The sequence below is a fragment of the Meriones unguiculatus genome, chromosome 4, assembly GCF_030254825.1.
Source record: "Meriones unguiculatus strain TT.TT164.6M chromosome 4, Bangor_MerUng_6.1, whole genome shotgun sequence".
Taxonomy (NCBI): domain Eukaryota; kingdom Metazoa; phylum Chordata; class Mammalia; order Rodentia; family Muridae; genus Meriones; species Meriones unguiculatus.
In genome coordinates, this window is record NC_083352.1 from 46,099,052 (window position 1) to 46,114,357 (window position 15,306).

The 15,306-nt window shown below is 36.1% G+C and overlaps 1 protein-coding gene across 1 annotated transcript in view; it reads left to right on the forward strand.

Moving 5' to 3' along the window:
- The first annotated feature begins 2,805 nt into the window (after positions 1 to 2,805).
- Asb5 (ankyrin repeat and SOCS box containing 5) overlaps positions 2,806 to 15,306 on the forward strand; it is a 50,528-nt gene continuing 38,027 nt past the window's right edge. The window contains exons 1-2 of the mRNA XM_021656727.2: positions 2,806 to 2,929; positions 10,202 to 10,486. Of these exons, the coding sequence (XP_021512402.1) occupies positions 10,291 to 10,486 (196 nt within the window). The 5' untranslated portion in view covers positions 2,806 to 2,929; positions 10,202 to 10,290. The remainder of the gene's footprint in view (positions 2,930 to 10,201; positions 10,487 to 15,306) is intronic.

Genomic DNA, 15,306 nt, shown 5'->3' on the forward strand with positions numbered 1-15,306 from the left:
AAAAGAAAGCATGTGTGTGTGTGACCATGTGTATAGTTTCAGGGGGTTAGTTCATTATCATAATGCCATGAAGCAGACAAGCCTCTCAGAAGCAGGAGCTGAAAGCTTTACATCCTGTTCCATTAGGCAGCAGGAAGAGAAAGACACCCACAGGGCCTAGCTTTTAAATTATATCAAGCAAAATATTAGACAACATTTCCAAGATATTTAAAAATCTATGAGATAACTGTTGCCCTTTCTTTGCAGGTGAAATCAAGATCAAAGAGATTAAAAAATTTGTTGAATTCCACTCAGCTAATAACTGGAGTAACTAGGACTTTCTTATTTGTCCTTTTAAAAAATTGAGATGTATTTATTATTTATTTGCTTATGTACTTGCGTATTTATTGTGTGTGCATGTGTGCATATGCTCATACATATGCACATCCATGTGATGGGTGAGCATGCATGTGTGGAAACCAACCATAATCAAGTGTCTCCCTTGATTGCATTCCACTTTATTTTTTGAGGTCGCTATCTTGATGACTCAGGAGGTCACTGATATAGCTAAACAGGCTAGCAGCAATCCCCAGGAATCTTTTTTTTTCTTTTTTTTTTTCTTTTTTTCCCAGGAATCTTAATGCTTCATCTTTCTAGTACAGAGGTTAGAGACATGTGCCTATTATTATTATTATTTCAGTATTGATTGTGGATATCCAAGATATAAACTCAGGTCCTCATGCATGTATGGCAAGCATTTTACTGACTGAACCGTCTTTCCTGCTTGTCCTTGGACATACCTAATTATAATAAGGTATATACTCATGAAAGTATATTCCTCAGCTTTAAGTTGATCCTATGGATTGTATAGTTTTCATTTACTTTTGGCTTCTGTTTATTCATTGGTTGGATTGTGGGTGCAGTGTTTTTAAAAAATATATGTTGCTACCCCAATTTTTTAAAAAGAAGTTCTGAATAATTTAATGATGCATTATTAAGTCCTTTTAAAACAAATGTAAAAATATAACATAGGAAGAGATCATTCAAACCTTAGCTGAAATTAAAGAAAGAGCAATTTAAAACTATTACAAATAATGAAATGAATGTATAATTTTCTGAAAAAAAAACAAATAAGATTGATAAAACCTTAGACAAATGAACAGATAAAATAATCAAATTAGTATAAACAAGAAATGAAATAAGGAGACATAACAAGATACCAATGGAATTCAAAAAATTATAAGGATAGACTTTAAAAAATATTCCACTAAATAAGAAAACATTAAAGCTGTGGATGCATTTCTAGATTCATTCTATATAAAAAAAATAAATGAAGGTAAAATAAGTCACTTAAGAAGCTTTATAACTAGATCAAGATTGAAGCAATAACAAAAATTCCTCCAACTAAAATGAAGGCCAGGATTGTTTACCATTATCAAATGGCAGTGGGACCTGGGAGAATAGAGCCAATAAATGAGGTAGACTAAAGTCTTACGCAAATAACCAACTTTTTTCAGAGCATCAGCCAATTTATAATTTGAGGGTTAAGTATGCTCACACAATATACAATCAGGAGGAAGTGCTATCACCATTTTTATTTTCATCAACATTATCACATCATCAGGTTAGGCTTTGCTAATTCCAGAACTTAATGTCTTCCATCAGCAAGCATGATGCCAGTAGGAGAGCAGCTTCTTGCATCCCACAGTATCTCTGCATTCCTGGTATGTCTTAAATTATCTCGTCTTTGTCTCAGGGCCTAGGAAAACTAAAATAAATAGAAATATTCATGATGATCACTTTTTTTTTTTTGAAGTTACAGGAAGCTTTCATTATCACCAAGTAAACAGTTTGTGGTGCTTGGAATGAGGATAGCCCCATAGGCTTGTATCTTTGCATGCTTAGTTTCTAATTGGTGAACTATTTGACAAGGATTAGGAGGTGTGGCCTTGTTAGAGTGAGTATGCTTGGCCTTGTTGGAAAAGGTGTGTCACTGAATGTGGGCTTTGAGGTTCCAAAAGCCCACTCCAGGCCCAGTTTCTACCTGTGGATCAGGATTTAAAGCTCTCAGCTTTATATGTTACTTCTCCAGTACCATCCCTGTCTGCTTCCCACCATGATAACAATTGACTAACCCTCTGAAACCATAAGTAAGTTCCCCATTAGATGTATTCTTTTAGAAGAGTTGCCTTGGCTTGTACTAGTAATAGAATAGTACTTAAAACACAGTGTATCGTTTATTTTACATTTAACATTGCTTATGAGTTCTGTAAGAACACTACCAGTTGTAGAAGTAGGACTTGAACTTTAGTTTTGACCTCCCCAGGTAAGGTGTCTAATATTAGAGAATAATAAAACACTCAACTGTCTTTTCCATCTTCTTAAACTTAGCAAAGAAAATATGAAGCATGTAGAAGAATTAACTTTTGTTTCTTTTTACCTAGGTCTAGAGTTAAAGGAGACATAAATTAATCAGATATTTTGTATATACCACACAGGTGACATTATCCTTATTCTAGGTTTACTTTATCTTACTATCCATATATTAGCTCTTAATAGTTACAGTTAACTTTTATTCCTAAAGGTGTGTGTGTGTGTGTGTGTGTGTGTGTGTGTGTGTGTGTGTTCAGGTCCCTCGAGAGGTCAAACGAGAGTGTCTGATGCCTTGGAGCTGGACTGAAGGGCAGTCATTAGCCACCCAGTGTGCTGCTGGGAACTGAACTTTGGTCCACTGTAAAAGCAGCAAGTTCACTTAACCACTGTGCTTCCCCCCAGCTGCATTAATGTTTAGAATGTACCTTTGACCTTCTTCCTATTTTCAGAACACAGGTACTAGAGACCAGCCAGAAGCTGATGGTGGTGGAGCACTGGAAGCTGACCAGCTAGCCTCCAATGAGCGAGGAATGAGAATGTGAAGAATAGAAAGCTGGTTGTAAATCGCTGTGGGAAGGTGACATCCTGGTACTATTCTTACTAAGTAACAAATGCTGAATCCATATAGCTAGTGAAAGTATGTTTAAGCTTTGCTTATTCCCTGAAATCCATAACTGATGCTAAAAATAAACTTACAGTCACTCCAGGCAATACCTCTGTTGCCAAAGAAACAACAGAATGATAACCAGAATCATCCAATATGCCAATTTTAATAGCCAATTGATCACAGTGTAGGTTAATCATATATTTCATTTCAGGAGGAATGATAATTATTGGTTTATATAAGTGTCTAAAAATCCTGATTAAATTTCCAGGCTGAACATACCTGTAGGATGACGTAACCATTTCACTTCTCCTGTAATTCCATTCTTTGATCTTCAAAACACATAGAAAGTTACCCTGTCTTTAATCTCTTATATAGGTGATTAGCTAAAGTGTGGTGGATAGAACAAATTCGTAATCACAGGAGGGATGAGTGGAGCCTATCGGATTCAGGCCGCTGAAGTTCACAAGTATTTAACCAGAGGCTATTTATAGTTCACACAAAGCACAAATGCATGCTGTGATCGCAGCGTGTGTTAAGTAGAGGGCAGTGGGTAAATTAGACAATGGGAATGTTCCCCTGTTGACTTTTGAACAACAGCTTCCGAAAAATGGCCATAGGAATGAAATCCTAGTGCTCCCACTTCTTTGCACAAAGACTTTCCTTTTTTTTTTTTTTTCTAACCAGACAGGGTCTGTGCAGCCTTGGCTGTCCTGGACGCGCTTTGTACATCAGGCTGGCCTCAACCTCACAGAAATCTGCCTCCCTCTGCCTCCCTGAGTCCCTGAGTGCTGGGGTTACAGGCATGCGCCACTGAGCCCTGCTCTTGCAGTTTTGTTTGTTTGTTTGTTTGTTTTCTTTTGTTTTTTTCAAGCTTCTTTCTATCCGCTTCATATTTTGTTCTTAAAGACTTAAGAAAATATACCAGGGCCTTTTCTTTACTGGAAAACCTGAACTGAAAGCGGATTTAATTATCAAATAGAGCCGGGCGTGATAACGCAAGCCATTCATCCCAGCACTTGGAAGGCAGATGCAGGCAGATTTCTTTGAGTTCGAGGCCAGCGTGGTCTACAAAATAAGTCCAGGACACCCAAGAAGACTACACAAAGAAACCCTGTTCCGAAAAAAAAAAAAAGAAAAGAAAAGAAAAGAAAAGAAAAAAGAACAAATAGGACTGCAAGTAAGACTTTAGTATTTTATGTTACTATTAAATACATATTAATATTGGATCAATGTGCTTCAGTTAAACCTACACCCAGATTCTTAGATGAAGACTGCCTGATGCTTCCTGTCTAAATATTGACTGAGCTTCGCTTTTTATTGGCATGACCCATACACAAATCATTCTTGACTATTAAAGAGATTCTAGAAACTTTGCTTCTCCTACAGAGAAAAGAAAATTTCTAACTCCCCAAAAATATTCTCAAAACTATCTTTCATTGGCCTTGTTTAGTCAAACATCTTTTCTCTTGAGCCAGAAAACTAGGTGAATGGAGCAAAGTTGGGTGAGACATCCTTCAGAGAAATTCTGGGCTTGTAACCTCAACAAGAAATTGGAAGGTAAAAACCAATTCCATTGTAAATACCTAGAAAAGTATTTGGCATAGAGTATTTGCTAAGTATATATTTATAATAAAATATAATCTCTTGTAAACCTTTAAATATGCATAGCTGCTGCCTTCCAGCCATATTTCCTAAGACCATACAAAAAAGATGAGAGCATGTTGAATATAGGGCAACTTTTCATTAGATCTAATCAAAATGAGTTTGATATAACTCAAAGCTTAGATAGGATCTATTATGTGTGTCAGTGACTTTCTCCAGGGGTCCTGGAACCCAAGTTAATGATAACCTTATGATAAAATGTTTCTGTGTGGATTAACATAGCACTGATTATTATTTTGGTCTATTATGCTGGTAATTGAGAAACCCAACATAATGATTTACTTCCAAGTTCTAAGTTCAAACAAAATAGTTCTCACCCAAACTCTTCCCATAAAAAATTTAATAATTATTATATTAATTTTAATCCTAATTAGAATATAACTTTCATCAGTAATTAATGGAAAGAGAAATGGGGAGAATCTCTGAGGAGCTGGGGGAGGAGAAATTGTAACTAGAATATATTGTATGAAAACAAGCCTATTTTCAATAAGAAGGAGCGTAGTAAATTAAAAAAATAATAAATATTAGAAACTTAACACATTGGTATCCATAGCTCTTCTTTGAATATGTTTATTGTTTATGACAGAAAAATCAATTATATCACAAGGTCTATGACTTCATAAAGAGTGGTGAGCATGTGCCTTAGTTTGCTTTTTTTTTTTTCTTTTTTCTTTTTTCTTAGTTTGCTTTTATAGTGACTTTTTCTGTGAGTTCAGATTTGGGATAAAGATAAACTCAACTTGCTAAATGGAGATAAGGTAAAATGCTGTTACTAATTTTCTTTAAGAGCTTCATTTATAGACAATTCTGTATTTATTTCAAGTGCTCCTCCACTCTAAATATCTAAGTCTTTGGTAATTTTTTTTTTCTTGAGAGGTATTACAAAACTAAAAGGTAAAGCTTGCGTTTCCAATTGTGATCTGAGTCTTACAGTGATATCAATATCCCAAATACTTGTGTGGTTTCTTTCCCTTCCATTTTTCAGACATGATGGGCTTTCATAGTTATGGGTACATGACAGAATTTACATTCACTGTGTATAAGTTATACTCAGCTTTCCTGTTTTAGGAAGGGTACATGAAATTAGAGGAGTGAGGCATTAGCAACTCCTCATTTGTTTGATATTTTTTTACTTTGTTATTATTTTACTTTATTTTGGATGTGAATATTTATAGATTCAGTATGAACCTCATATTTCTACCAGAAAATAAAGGATCATAGTTCTTTTAAAAACCAGTAAATGCATACAAATGAGCTTATTACCATCTTCGGCAAAATAAGCCTGATTCAGAAGGATAAATATTGTATGTATTCTCTCATTTGCAAAATTGATGTCTTATATATGAGAAGGGGGAAGGATGAAGAGAAGGGTATAGAGACATAAATAGAGTCAAAGTACAAAATACTGAAAAGACTTTGTCTTTATGAAAGCTATATTTATATAGCTTTATATAGAGATTTATATAGCTATATATATATCTTTATATAGAGATTATATATATAATCTCAAATTATCTTATATTTCAACTTTTTGAGAATTTCACTCAAGAGTACTGTGTTTACATCATTTCCACCTCATCCTCTCCCCTAAACTCCTCCTGTACCATCCACACACTCTCAAACTCGTGATTTCTGTAATTATTGTTGTTACATATGTGTGTATACATGTGCCTATATAAATATAACTGAGTCCATTTAGTGTCACTTCTTCATATTTGTATGTATTTGGGGCTGATCAATTAGGATGGCATAAGATATGAGGGGATCATGCCTGGAGAAGATTTATTCTGCCTCTGAAGAGAGAATTCATTGCCTGCGTATCTTCATTTAAGAGGTAGGTAGGTCCTTATGAGATTTCACCATCTACAGAGGAATGTCACCTGGTGTTAGTTTGCAGGTCCTGTTTAGGTGGTCATATTGTTAAGATTCATGAGTGCAGCTCTTTGTCATATATAGAAGACAATGTCTTACAACAGGCATCCTGGTCCTCTGGATTGGGTAATTTTTCTACCTGCTCTTCCTCTTCTTAAGGCTCTTCTTCTGTGAGCCTTAAGTGGAGGGATTGTGTTGCAAATGAGCCAGTTACCAGTTAAAGAAGGGCATCCCGCTGTCACTAATTCTCTACATTCAGACCAGTTGAAGATGTATGTGATAGTTAAAAGAACTTTTTTTTTTTTTTCTGGCTAAAAGGATAAGTATTCAGTAAGGAATTACACTGATTTTGGAAGGGGGCAGCAATAGGTTCTCCTCTAGGGTCTATGGCCTCACCAGCCACAGGGAGATGGCTAGGATAACAAACAATGCTGGGAGTGAATTCCCTGTTACTGAGAAGGCCTTAGTTCTACTTACTCCTAAAACATGTGCCACTGCTGCACACTGTGGGTATCCAGTCATGCTGGTCAGTGTTGTGGGCCATAGGCTTTCCAGCTGGGTAGGAATGTTCACTGCTTTTCTCCATTGGCATCTTGATTAGCAGTTGGGAACTATGGCAGCCAGTCCTCAAGGAGGAGGCCTCCAAGCCAGTTCCAGCTCAAGTCCTCCAAGTCTTGTGTCCAAAGAGTTTGATGTCTTCAGTAACTGGGTCTTACCTTTATGTTCTTGGAGGCAACCAAAGGCAACAGCATTATTCTGTATTGTTTTAGGAAGCTCTTGGACTCCCTTGAGGTTTATCATGACTCGGTACTGGGGTTTCTGTTAAGTCTGTGACCCTTATTGGGGCATTGTGCATTATAATCACAGGTGGCTAACTTCATTAAACTGAATATACACACATAGATATTATGTAGATGTCTATTTTAAGTAAACATTAAGTAATATGAGTCCCTATGGCTTTCCCAAACATCTATATTGTACTTTATCCATTCTCCCTCCCTCTCCCTGTGATTTTTCTCTCTCTCTCGATTGAACTCCCTCTCTGCATTTTTTTTCCTTTCTATAGCACCTGTACCCTACCATCCTCTGATCTAGAATTAACTTCATGGGAGAAGGTGGGGTGGATATGTGTAACACAATACTCATGTATGAAATTCTCAAAAAATATATTTAAGAGGGAGAAAAGCAAAAACTGTCTTTAACCCAGACCCTCTCCCCCCACCAAAAAAAAATTCTAAAGGCAAGGACTTGGATACACAAATTCTTTTCATGGTCTTTTATGTATCACCAATAAGATGGTGTTTAGTAGAGTGTTTTATGTGGAAATGAACATCTGATTTGTATTTCGGAGTTCATTTACTTATTGGGTTATTTTATTGGGCCTTCAAATTAAGAAACTAGCAGGTGACAAATTTTGTTATGGGTGCTATCTTCCTAAAACAAAGAGGTGAGAATGAAGTTATTTATAAAAAAAAAAAACTAAATGACACCTGCAAACAAAACTCTAAATATTGTGTGGTAATGTTTTTCTACTAGTGAAGTAGGAGGGATCTGAGTTTAGTGCACTGAGGACAGCCTCAGTGAATGGAAGTTTTCTTAGCCCCAAAGAATCCAGGCTGCCGAGTTGCTGCTGAAGAGGGAATTATTTATAATAACATTTACTGGTAAGAGAAAGGGGGCGAAACCTTAGACAGCCACTTAGATGTGACTAAGGCAGGTTTATTTCTGATTCCAAAGCACTGCAGTGGAAGTCACGCCGTGACTCAGAGCATTGTGATGGGCCAGCTGTCCACAGGCTCCTCTCCAGGATGTGCTCAGGCATCGCCATGCCAGACAGAAGACTCACCGGAACGTAATTGCTATGAGTTCACTCGCTTGACACAGTTTCCACGTCGGTGGTGGAGAGGGCCATCTAGTCACTTTATCTTCAGCACTTCAACAGGAGTGTGCACTGTGTCCCAGATGGCATGAGCCATGGTGTATAGGTCCATTTGTTATTGCTCTGCCTGTGATCCCTCAGGGAAAGACACCAAGGACCACTCTCAAGGAGCTGCTGATTTCCAAGACATAGATCTGCTTTATGCTTCAGGGAGCAAGTGGTTCAGTGGGACAGAAACAGTTTCCTTCATTTGGCACATTTATTCCACAGCCATGGCTCCCTTGTCTTAGGAATATTTGGTGAAAGTCATACTAATTTGATAAGATACACAGCAAGAAAAAGACAAGTCGTGCTTCTCAGTATGCCTCATCACAGATCGAGGTTTTTTTTTGTTTTTTTTTTTTGTTTTTCTTCAGCCAGGGCCACTGTTACATCTTTGTGCTTGTTACTCTGAAACTTAGCAGGATTAAGAAATGTTCCAAAATGATCAGACCCTAAATCTGGTGATATAAATACATATCACAATATTTTGTGTTAGTGCATTTTTTCACTTAGATGCCCAAATATTGACAAGGGAAATTATTATTTCAAAGAAAAGAAAGGAAATAAAAATAAAGGTATTTAAGAAACCAACGTCCCTGAGTATCATTCTAAATGATTCTATTTCTCCTTTAAACTATCATGTATATGTGGGTATACGTAAGAGTAGCCACATATTCATAGGGCATCAAAATATCATATTTTATTCATGAATAAATCATAGTTATACAAGATTACAGCTCTAAAAAGTACACAAGTATCATAAGGTGACCTATAATTAAGTTTAGCTTGTTTGATTTTGCAGTTTTTGTGAAACAGTTTTATTCGTTTAGTAATTCTTTTGTGCATTATTCCTGCCACCCCCAGGAAACTCTCCCAGACTTTATCAGGTTTAGGTTTATTTTGGGTATGCTGCCATGATGGCTGGCCTTTTACTTATCTGAGTTCTTTCAATTTCTCCTTTAAAACTATGCTGTACTAGTGGCAGAAACTGTAGGTTCTTCCTGGTCTCCTCCGCATATAGAAAACAGCTGATAGTTGTTTTAACGTGTTACACTGACCATGTAAATTCTATTATTAGATCATGGGACAATCTAATCTGTTGTAAAAATAATAAATTATTTCATAACAATAAAACCAATGTAATCAGTTACTTCAGGTCCTATCAATGGAATATTTGATGATTTAGTTTATGGTTAACAAATTTAAAGCCTTGAGTTAGAAACTTAACTTCTCTTCAGTATTTTGAATATTATTACATGACCCATGTGGATAAAATACACAAAACTTCCAATTTTATTTTTTTTAATTACATTTATTCATTCACTCATTTATTTATTTATTGTCTCTGTCTGTGTGTGTATGTGTGTGTGTGTGTGTGTGTGTGTGTGTGTTTACTTACCACAACACATGCATGGAGGTCAGAGAACAAGTGGGAGTTGATACTCTCTTTCCATTCTGTGGATCTGAGTGATAAAACTCTGGTCTCCAGGCTTGGTGCCAGATGCATGTACTGAGCCATCTCGCCATCCCCCAGTTGTTCTTGATAATTAGATCAAAAAAGGAAACCATTGGCCTTAGTCATTTCAATATATGACTCCTGAAACCCAGATCAGAAAGTGGTGTATCATTTTATACTGAGAATGGAAAGTCAGGAGGCTGGCGAAACGTGATTCGGTTGCTTCCATGGAATATTGTCAGACCAATAGGAGCTGGTGAAGAACTTTTATGGACAGTATAAATAATTTGAGCCTTAGACATCATTACCAGTTGATATTTTCTTTCCTTAGGACCAGCTGTTCAAGAGCATCCCGGACCAGAGCCAGGCACAGTTGAGACTTGGCTGGGACATAACACCGCGGCAGATTCCTCTGCAGCAATGTCGGTGTTAGAAGAAAGCCGGCCGTTTGCTCAACAGCTATCCAATGTCTATTTTACGATACTCTCCCTTTTCTGCTTTAAACTTTTTGTGAAAATCAGCCTTGCCATCCTTAGTCATTTCTACATCGTGAAAGGCAACCGAAAGGAAGCCGCGAGGATAGCAGCTGAATTTTATGGAGTAACCCAAGGACAAGGTACGTTTATGATAGCAGGCTCCTGTTTCAAGCTGAGTAGAACTATCATTTGATCTGCAATCCAAGAAAACATCACAGGTTCTCTTCATGGGACGTTTTGTAAACTTCAGTGGAAGGGGGTTCTTGTAACTTCCCTCATTGGCTTCATGAGAAAGTTACTTTTTAGTGTAAATGTTTGGGCAGTATAGACATACAGAATTAAGTACAGATGTCCTTGCCTATTAGTGATCATTTAAAAACTTGAAATATTTCATTTGCCACATTGTTGTTTTGGAGAATAATGAAGAGATAACTGATTTTGCTTCAATTATCCTTTAACATGTGTTAGTATTTTAATATTTTAAGTAATACATTGAGTCATATATGAAAGTGTTGAGTTGGGCCTGGTGATGCAACATGTAATCCCAGCAGCTTGGGTGCCTGAGGCAGGAGGATTGTAAACTCAAGGCCTTCCTGGGCTTGGGTGAGTTCAAGAGTAGCTGAAGTAGTTGACTGAGATTATGTCTCACAATGAGAACTAAATAGAGGGCTGGGGGATGTAGCTCAGCAGGAGAGCACTCTCCTCCTCCTATGTGAAAGGATGTAGGATCAATCTTCAGCACTCAAAAATTAATTAAAAGAAAATAGTTGTTATTAAAAGCACAGAGTTTCAGAATTGTTTTTCATTACTTTATAATTTTGTTGTGAAATGAAATACAAAAATTAATATTTTTGTCACATATTTTGCTAAAAGGATTGATAACAATGCTTTGCTCAGACTGTGTAAATTGTTTATTACAAGGTAGGATCATGAATAAGCAAATTTGATGTTTGTGCAGTGAGATGCATCCAATGCTTTTTAGAGTGAAATGAAATATGAGGTAAAATGAAAAATGGTACTACTACTCATAGGTTTTAAATTTTATAAGATCATTATATATTATGGAAGCAATATTCTTGATAGTAAAAATGATTCACATGTTGGTTGGAAAACTGACATTTTAATTTTTGTAATCTTCCCGTTTATTTCTGATTTGGAATTAATCAAGGCCAATAACAACATTCTGTACTTCCCAGGCAATTTAAATGTTCATAATCAAAACTTAGCATCACATAGTTAGAAAATAAAGCATTTTTAGAAAGCTCATTTTAAACTCGTTCTGTTGAAACCTGTTTCCTATATGTTTTGGTTTTTATAATGTAATTCCTTTTAAATATCTCGGCTACTGTTGGTATGTGGAAATGGTAAATGAGGTGGGGGGATCTTAAGTGGTTTGTGGAGATACTGTTTTCCCCTATAGAAGGTTGCTCTTGTGTAAGCTGAGCAACTTGTGTCCAAACTCAGTCAGGAAAACCCAAGTGCTCCATGAAGTTCTTGTAGAGAAAATGAGCCCTAGATGAAACAGACAGGGACTCTTTTTATCTCCCAGCACTGAGTCTGTCTGAACTTACATCTAAAAATACCATCTTTACTTCATGATCCTTTGACCAAAAAAAAAAAAAAAAAAAAAAGGTCATTTGGTAAATATGGTATTTGTGTACTAAATGCACACATAAAAGCAGATTTTAAAACATAAAATAATTTCCAGACATGGGTAAGCAAACTGTGAGATTATGAGATGGTAACATTTATTATCAAATGTATAGGTCATTGTTTCATAGTCAGAACTTATCTCTCTTTTATGAGAATGGTCTTACTTAACACAGTGAAGTATTGTCTAAAAAGAGGAAAGATATTTCTGCCTTCACAAAGATTGCATGGGAGCCATGGAAACACCTTTTTGTGTATCTTGGCAAATAAGAGAAGCGCTCATCCCCTTTTAGATCACAGTGTGCTCATGCAGGCAATTTCTGGACATATGTGAAATGGCTCTCGTGTTTCATTGTCTTATTTTAGTCCTTTAACATAGATTAGAGTTGTGAGATTTTTGTCCCAGATAGTAAGATATAAATCAGTACTCACTAGTAGAAACACATTTCCTAGAAATATAAAATGTGAACAGTTTTAAAAAGCTTTGTCGTGATTCTAACATTTGTTCTATTTAACGAAACATCTCCTTTTTAACACTATATAGTATTTGTTATATTTTTTAACACCAGTGTATTTAATTTTAATTATTATTCAGGGTAGGCATACTTGTGTTCAGTTTTATTTTAACATTAAGAAAAATAGGTCAAATGTCTTGAACCAATCTTATTCTCCTGTTAAGAGAAAATTATTTCTTGCCCAGGAAATTATTACTTCTCTATTTTATATAGCTTTTAAAATTTTTAGAATCATAATCATACTATTTCCCATATGGCTAATGATGACTACTCAGGTTTAATTATTGTTGCATAGTGAAACAATTTCCTCCTCCTTTGTTAAGATTATCACCATCATTCCACTTTGAATGCTGCTCCTCGTTCCCACTTTCCGGGCTTAGCCAAATTGCTCCCCAGAATTTCTGGAGTGTAGTTGCCAAACCCATAAAGTAAGACTGATGCCTGTGTTTCATGTCTTTTATAACAGTGGACAACACTTATTGACAACGTGTTTCCACGAGCAATGGCACTTCAGTAGGAAAAAGAAGAACCCCTCTGTGTACCTAATTGCTATTTCATGGGAGCTCATTGTGCTAGACAAATTCAGGTTTTGTTGTTGTTGTTACTGCTGTTGTCATCAGTTGTTAAGCCCTGTTCAATAAAGCTCAAGACGAAAGTCTGATTACAAACCAGAAACCTGATGAGCTGAACCTGACAAACTAGCGTAAGACATTTCCTTCTTGATCCCCAGATAACTCCAGTAAACTTCATAACATGGCGTTAGTGCCTCTGGAGACTTCTTGACCCTACGTCATCACACTGAAGGGATTCATCTTTTGCTTAGCTTCTCCATCTTCAGTATCATTGCTGCTGTTTAACATTCTGATTAAAGCTTCTGTCTTCAGAGGATCTCAGTTATAAATTTTCACTAAAACGAGATTGACTGTGAGACTAACAAGAATTGGAATATATTTCCAACTTTAAACTGAAGTAAATAAAACAGTGAAGGGTATGTTAATTTGATGGAATTCTTTCCACTCCAAAAAAAAAAAAAAAAAAAAAAAAAAACAAACCCATGAAATACCAATGAATATTGCCAGGACATTTCAAGAGCTCTCTCCAGTATTAAGAGCAACATTTGTCAAGTTTAATCTTAGGCTGTATGAATTACATCAGTTTTACCTTCAAGCAAATGCAGTCAGTTCTAAACATCTGTTCCCTGACTCACCCTGATACCAACATAATGAAGACAGAAAATATGTTTTTTTTTTCTGTAAGCAGTTTTTATATGAAATGCTTCAGAAAACAGTAACTTTCAGATAAACTGATGGAAGTAAAGCTAAAGAATTAAGGAGTCATTTTCACACTTGGACTTTCAGAGATATTTTTATAGAGAAGGCAGCTGTTTTCTTGACCTGAGGAAAGACCAGAGGGGTTAATTTCAGGATGCACATGGGAGAAAATAGTACTGGAAAAAGTGAAGAGTTTATGAACTAGAAAAATAACAAGTTAGACCCAGATATGAAAGAATTTGAATATGAGAGTTGAATAATTTCAATGTTTTCCAGCTACTAAGAGTCATGAGAATTTGAGTATGAATGTTGGGAACATAAAAAATAATGCAAATAAAAATATAATTTATTATAGATTAACATAGTAGTAATTGTTGAAGTTGCACAACGGGACATGTTTGCAATAAGTAGATCAGTGTTGACTTTGACAGAGGATATGGGGGAACTACTTAAATTATACCTATGTTTTGTGGTGTGTATGTGTAAGACAGACAGAGAGAGGGAGAGACAGACAGAAAGGACAAAGAGAAAGGGGAAAAAGACAGCAAAGAGAAACAGAGCGGGAGAGACAGAGATAGACAGAGATTGCGACAGTGAAGCATTTCTTTGTATGCTAAGTGAAAATTAGTTTAAAAATGATGGGGACCTTGATTAATTTGATAGTGATTATATATCTGAAAAGAAATAACAACAACAAAAACCCAAAAGGAATAATATAACAACGAATGACTTTAAGCTAACTAGATATCTCAAAAAGGGGACCCTTAGCTCCCTTGGGATCCTGGTTGGCCACCTAACTTCGCTATGATATGTCAAAAGAAATCACGACATAACAAAACTAGTATCTGGTTTTAGTTTTGTGTTGTGTTTACTTAACACAGGACCATCTTCACTTATTTTAAAAATCACCAATTAGCTTTCTGATTAGGATTTGGTCCCTGTTCTAAGAACTATCTTTTCTTTCAGAGCGTTTTAGATCATCTGAGATTTTTTGTTTTGTTTTGTTTTTCTTTGTTTGTTTGTTTTGAGACAGGATTTCTCTGTGTAGCCTTGGCTGTCCTGTCCAAGGCTTTGTACACCAGGCTGGCCTCAAACTCACATAGATCCATCTGCCTCTGCCTCCTGAGTGCTGAAATTACAGGCGTGTGCCACTGTGCCTGGCCCATCTGAAGTTTTTAACACTTACTTTGAACTAGAATATTTCTCTCTTGTTAGCAGTGTTCTTTATTCTGAGCTTTTGGGGTTGCAAACCAACCTTTGAAACACGAATTGGCTTCTAAACAAATCAGATTTGGGTCCTTCAAGACTATGTACAAAATTTTGGACTGTGGAAATTGCTCAAAGTGACATCACTGTGAGTCTGTGAGCTGACTTTTGTAATTATCTAGGGAAACCGAAGCTCATAAGAAAGTTCTTTTGTGGTTGAGACTCTATTAGGAATTTAACATTCATGCAGATTTATGTCAGTGATTCTGATTTCTGATTCCATAAGTTTCTGAACTTGTTTGGCATCATCATGGTTAC